This window comes from Babylonia areolata, chromosome 18, assembly GCF_041734735.1.
Source record: "Babylonia areolata isolate BAREFJ2019XMU chromosome 18, ASM4173473v1, whole genome shotgun sequence".
Classification (NCBI taxonomy): domain Eukaryota; kingdom Metazoa; phylum Mollusca; class Gastropoda; order Neogastropoda; family Buccinidae; genus Babylonia; species Babylonia areolata.
Genome location: NC_134893.1, coordinates 34630458 through 34636002, shown reverse-complemented (window position 1 = coordinate 34636002; position 5545 = coordinate 34630458). Strand labels below are relative to the sequence as shown.

The window sequence follows — 5545 nt, the reverse complement described above, 5'->3', positions numbered from 1 at the left end:
AAAAATAAAAAATAATAAAAAAAACACCAAAAAACCCTCATCCCCTACCCTCACAAAACAACAACAACAAAACAACAACAACACACACACACACACACACACACAAACCACCCCAAAACATGTGTGCACGTGCGCATGGGAGATGGGGGAGTGGATGCATGGGAAGAGATGGTGGGATGACTGAAGCGGTGACAGAATAGTGGAAAAGGAAGACCTACAAAGGACTGGACTCACTGACCGGCAGTGAATTTTAACTTAAATATCCCAATAACACTATTAGCGTACACGTGTGTGTGTGTGTGTGTGTGTGTGTGTGTGTGTGTGTTTTGTGGTGTGTGTGTGTCAGCAGCAGCAGAAGTAACAAGATGTAGCAGTGTCTATCTTTCGATCTACGGATCCAACCAGCTAATTCCACGGCCACCATTTCTGCATCAGTTTTATCATTTTAATGATGATTATGATTTGTGCCCTTCAACAGACGTGCATTTTTCTTCCGACAAATTTATGTCATCATTGTAAAGCTGTGTGTATATATATATATATATACATAATAAATGCGTCTGCCTTTTTTTCGATGTGTAGAAAACGATAAATATGTATGTAATGTTCAAAGCTATTCAAAATTTCCTGATTGTGTCTCATTTCGTATTGGCTTCGTGACAGAGGAAATAAAAGCACGCATATTGTGCTTCTATTCATTTCCGTCTTCCTGTGTCATACAGCATTGTTCTCTTTGTCTGTGTGTGTGTGTGTGTGTGTGTGTGTGTGTGTGTGTGTGTGTGTGTGTGTGTGTGTGTGTGTGTGTGTGTGTGTGTGCGTGCGTGCGTCTCTCTCTCTCTCTCTCTCTCTCTCTCTGGCATGTAATATCATTTGTCCACTTTACTCCCTTCATGAGAGACCATGGCTGAATGAATAAATGAATCGGATTTGGACTCTCTCTCTCTCTCTCTCTCTCTCTCTCTCTCTCTCTCTCTCTCTGGCATATGGGTCTATCTGTTTTCCATCTGTTTATCCGTCTGTCTGGCTGTCTGTCTGTCTCTGTCTCTCTCTAATAAATGACATGGCATTTCCATATGGCTGTGATATGATCGCTTGTCCACTTCCTCCATTCTCGAGGGACCACTGATGGCTGAATGTATAATCACACGAAGTCGGGCTCTCTCAGTCTCCGTCTCTCTCTGTCCCTATCTCTCACTCTCTCACTGTCTCTCTCCGTCGCTGTCTGTTTGTCTGTCTGTCTCTCTCATAGTCTCTTCTCCTCAAACTAATAAACGCTCTCTCGGCTCTTAGTAAGCCTTGACAATACACAATTTTCTCAGCCTCTTTCTCCCTCCCCCTCCCCCCACCCATCTCTCTCTGTCTCTCGGTCTTCTCTATCTCCCTCCCCCACCCCCTCTCCCCATCCATCTCTCCCTGTCTCTCTCTCTCTCTCTCTCTCTCTCTCTCGGTCTTCTCTATCTCCCTCGCCCCCCTACCCCATCCCCCTCACCTCTCCCTCTCTCTGTCTCTCGGTCACAATAGACACACTCCAGCTCCTTGACTGAGTTCTTGTTGACACCCCAACTCCCCCCTGAAACTAACTGAAACAGGATCTGAAACTGAAACTCACTCTCAGTTCGGAGTCGTAGCCAGCGGTCAGCCATGGCATGGTGTTGTAGTATCTCTGGTAGCTCTCCTGGTTCTCATCGGAGTTGACGTAGATGATGTCATGGTTGTCTGGCTTCAGCTTCTCATACCAGTCAATCAGCATGGGCGTGAAGTAGCGGCAGGGTCCGCACCACGCGCCGGAGAAGTAGAAACCTGCATCGGAGATAAACACCATTAACCCTTTCACCGCCAGTCAGTTTAGAGTACAAAATTCCCTTGTGGTATAAACACAGAAAAGACAGTGGTTAAGAATAGCTGGGGATTCTCCCTGCGATGTATAGAAAATAATCATGGTCTATCCTACCACCGAACATTAAGAGCAGTAGGTTCATGGATAACAGACCAATGAATGGTTACCTTTCAGTGACATGGGTCCTCTACCACGCCTGTGCATAAATGCGAGCTTGGCGGTGAAAGGGTTAAAATCAATAACAATAAAGACTATAACAATACCAGTATATTGTGTACAACTCAAATCAATCAGTCATACGTGTACACACACACACACACACACACACACACACACACACACACACACATCTCTCTCTCTCTCTCTCTCTCTCTCTCTCTCTATATATATATATATATATATATATATATATTATATTATATACTATAGAATTTATACAGTTATAGATATGTTATCTATAGTATTACTATATTCATGCATATATATAGCCTATAGTTATATATGTTGAAACGTACCATCGCTGAAGCCTATAAACCAGGCAACAGTATCAGGAATAGCAACTTGTAGTAAAGACAGAATAACGCGATCGTAAGTGACGGTCACTGAGGTCACAGCGGGGGATTGGCCGGACCGTCAGTTCCGTCGTTTTGCTTCTGTCAGTAGTCCGATTTCTGCCCGGCCGAACGCCCACGGCCGGTCCCTAGACGGACAGTAACCTTCCTATGTATGTGATCCAGATAGATCTGACAACCAGAAGCACACCGTAAAGACCAAATATTGCCCCCCCCCCCACCCCCCACCCCCAAAGTAACGATGGTACACGCCTTTGACTGGGCCAATTTAGTGTCCGGAGGGGACAGTGTGGGCGGGGAGAATCTTTTGGGTTCCGACACCTGCGGTTGACTGGTGGGTTTTTCTCCCTTGGTTTGTGTGTGCGGGCTATAAATAGGGTTATTGACTTTGTGACTGTTGACTGAGTCCACTCCCTTGAACAACGACCGCCTAAGTACTGAACAAAATAAATGGCCTTACGGTAGAAAGCCAACAGGTTACAATACGATACAATACCATTAGCCTACTCACTTAAGTTCTGCTTCAGTTTCTCAAGGAGGCGTCACCGGCGTTCACTGACTGCATTCGGACAAATCCATATACGCTACACCACATGCTGCTTCAGTTAACAGATCCCTGACCAGCAGCACAACCCAACGCGCTTTGTGAGGCCTTGAGTGCGTGCATACACACACACACACACACACACACACACACACACACACACACACACACACACTCAGCTGTGTACCTGTCCGAGTAGATTTCTTCTACAGAATTTTGTATGAGGACAAGACTCTCGTTGCCATGGGTTCTTTTTCAGTGCGCCAAGTGCGTGCTGCACACTGGCACGGGCGGGACCTCCGGCCGCCGGCGTTTACTCGTCTCAGTCCGAACGACTCGACTAGATGCTCAGTTCGATTTTCCAGTCAAACTTGGGACAAAGGGCGAGAGCGCCCGGCCGGCCGGGGATTCGAACCCAGACCCTCAGGGACTCTGTATTGGCAGACGAGCATCTTTAACCATTCTGCCACCTTTCTTCCACTTAGGCACTTTCAAAACGAACTCCTTATGATTGTCACTGTGTTGGTGAAGAGTTTCGCCAACTAAGTGTATAGTCTTAGTCTCAAGTAAAAAATAGATACAGACAGTGACACACACTGACTGGCACACGCGCGCGCACGTTGCTATCGTATATCAACTCAGAGACGGCAATTACTGATTTATTTCATACAAAGGTAACAGTCTATATCTTGATCTCTTGCATTCCCCCATTTTGTGCGTTTCTCCTCTCCTTCAAGCACACACACACACACACACACACATACACACACACACCCACCCACACACACACACACACTCAGTGACACTCACACACACACACACACACACACACACACACACACACACACACACACACACACACACACAGACCAGCACACACACTGACACACACACACTGTCACACCGCATAACACACACACGCACGCACACACACACACCGTGACACACACACACACACACATACACACACACACACACACCGTCACACACACACATACACACACGCACGGACACACGCACTGGCATACATGTCACGGCACACACACACACACACACACACACACACACACACCGGCACACACTGACACACATTGACACACACATTGTGACGGACACACACACACACACACACACACACACACACAATGACACACACTGAAGCGCCGGCGCGCGCACGCGCAGACGGTCAGCACTGCATGAGGTTCCCAGACCAAAACTGACCACTTTTACACATCCGACGGATGGGGTCGGCTTCCACACCAACTAAACTTCCACATTATACCCCCGCACCAATAACAGATTCGAACCTATACTTACCAATAACACAGCCGTCCCCTGTCAACCGATCCACTGACACCTCAGCGCCATTTTTATCCAGGACAGTTTTACCGTCTGTAGCGTTCGCCAAAATTTCTCTCAGGTTTGCCATCAGTCCTACTGAGTTTCAACAGTTCCAACCCAACAGTTTTTGTACCGGTACAGGTGAGCCTTCTATCGGCCGGTTCTGTCGGTCACACTGGCCAGACTCGTTCCGTCGATCTATATATGTAATCCCTCAGTATCCCACCACGCCACAAGTGACTCGACACTATAATGTATTATGCTGTCATCTGCCTACCAGATTATTCACAAGTGTAAGGTCTATCGCGCACACACACACTGACACATCAAGCACTCCCGTCTCGAATATATAAATGAACGGTGGGACGTTTCGTGTTTGGCGACCTAAATGTTGTGTGCGTCTCGACTGAAGGGGGGAAAAATCTGAAAGCTATATATCCGCCCACCCACCCCCTCTGTCCCATCCCTCCTGCAGCAGCGCAGAATTTATCTCCCCCATGAATACCGCACCCCTCAGTCCTATCCGTCCCTCCCAACTCCACCCACACCCACACACGCATGACAAACTGTGACCTTCCTTATTCACGTCAGCCCCATTTTCAGGCAAATGGGCGGATACTGGTTTCAAACTGCCACGTACAGTGTTCCGCTTGAGATGATGTGGATTTTACTGCCGAATGACGAATGAGAAAATACACAACTGGGGAGAGGTGGCGTCAACAGCTCAGTTTTCTGAGCTGTACAGGCTCGTGGGTTGCTTGTTTGTACAGCGGCTGAAGGCCTGCCTGTACTTGACGCGTGCTGTGTACAAATGAATGCACGCACTGACAAACGCGGCCCGATTGATTATGTTTAGTCGATTGATCATCGCCAGCCGGGCTCACACTTCCACCTTCCATATATCCCATCCCCACAGAGAGAGAGAGAACGAACGAACAAAATGTTTTATTCAAATAAAGGCCATAGCCCGTTACTGAAGGGGTGTGACACATGTACATTGAAATATAGGAATCATAACAGTCATACTGAATACCACAGCAACATACTTTGTATACCGTAAATTGCACAATATCAAAGTCAAAGTAATACAACAGCAATATACCACACACGTCATAAAATACACTGACAAGAAAACACACAACAACAACAACAACAACAAACAAAACAACTACGATAGTTTCGCATTCAACCTTTTCAAAGATTTGTAAATAGAAAAAGATTATAGACTGCGAGCCCGCCAAGGGTAGTTTC

General features: G+C 46.8%; 1 protein-coding gene across 1 annotated transcript in view; it reads right to left on the bottom strand.

The window, feature by feature from the left end:
* The window catches only part of LOC143291954 (tryparedoxin-like), a 6676-nt gene extending 1958 nt beyond the window's left edge, over nucleotides 1–4718 (bottom strand). The window contains exons 1-2 of the mRNA XM_076602104.1: nucleotides 4271–4718; nucleotides 1610–1800 (exon numbers count right to left, since the gene is read on the bottom strand). Coding sequence (XP_076458219.1) covers nucleotides 1610–1800; nucleotides 4271–4382 — 303 coding nt within the window. The 5' untranslated portion in view covers nucleotides 4383–4718. The remainder of the gene's footprint in view (nucleotides 1–1609; nucleotides 1801–4270) is intronic.
* Between the last annotated feature and the right edge of the window lie 827 nt (nucleotides 4719–5545).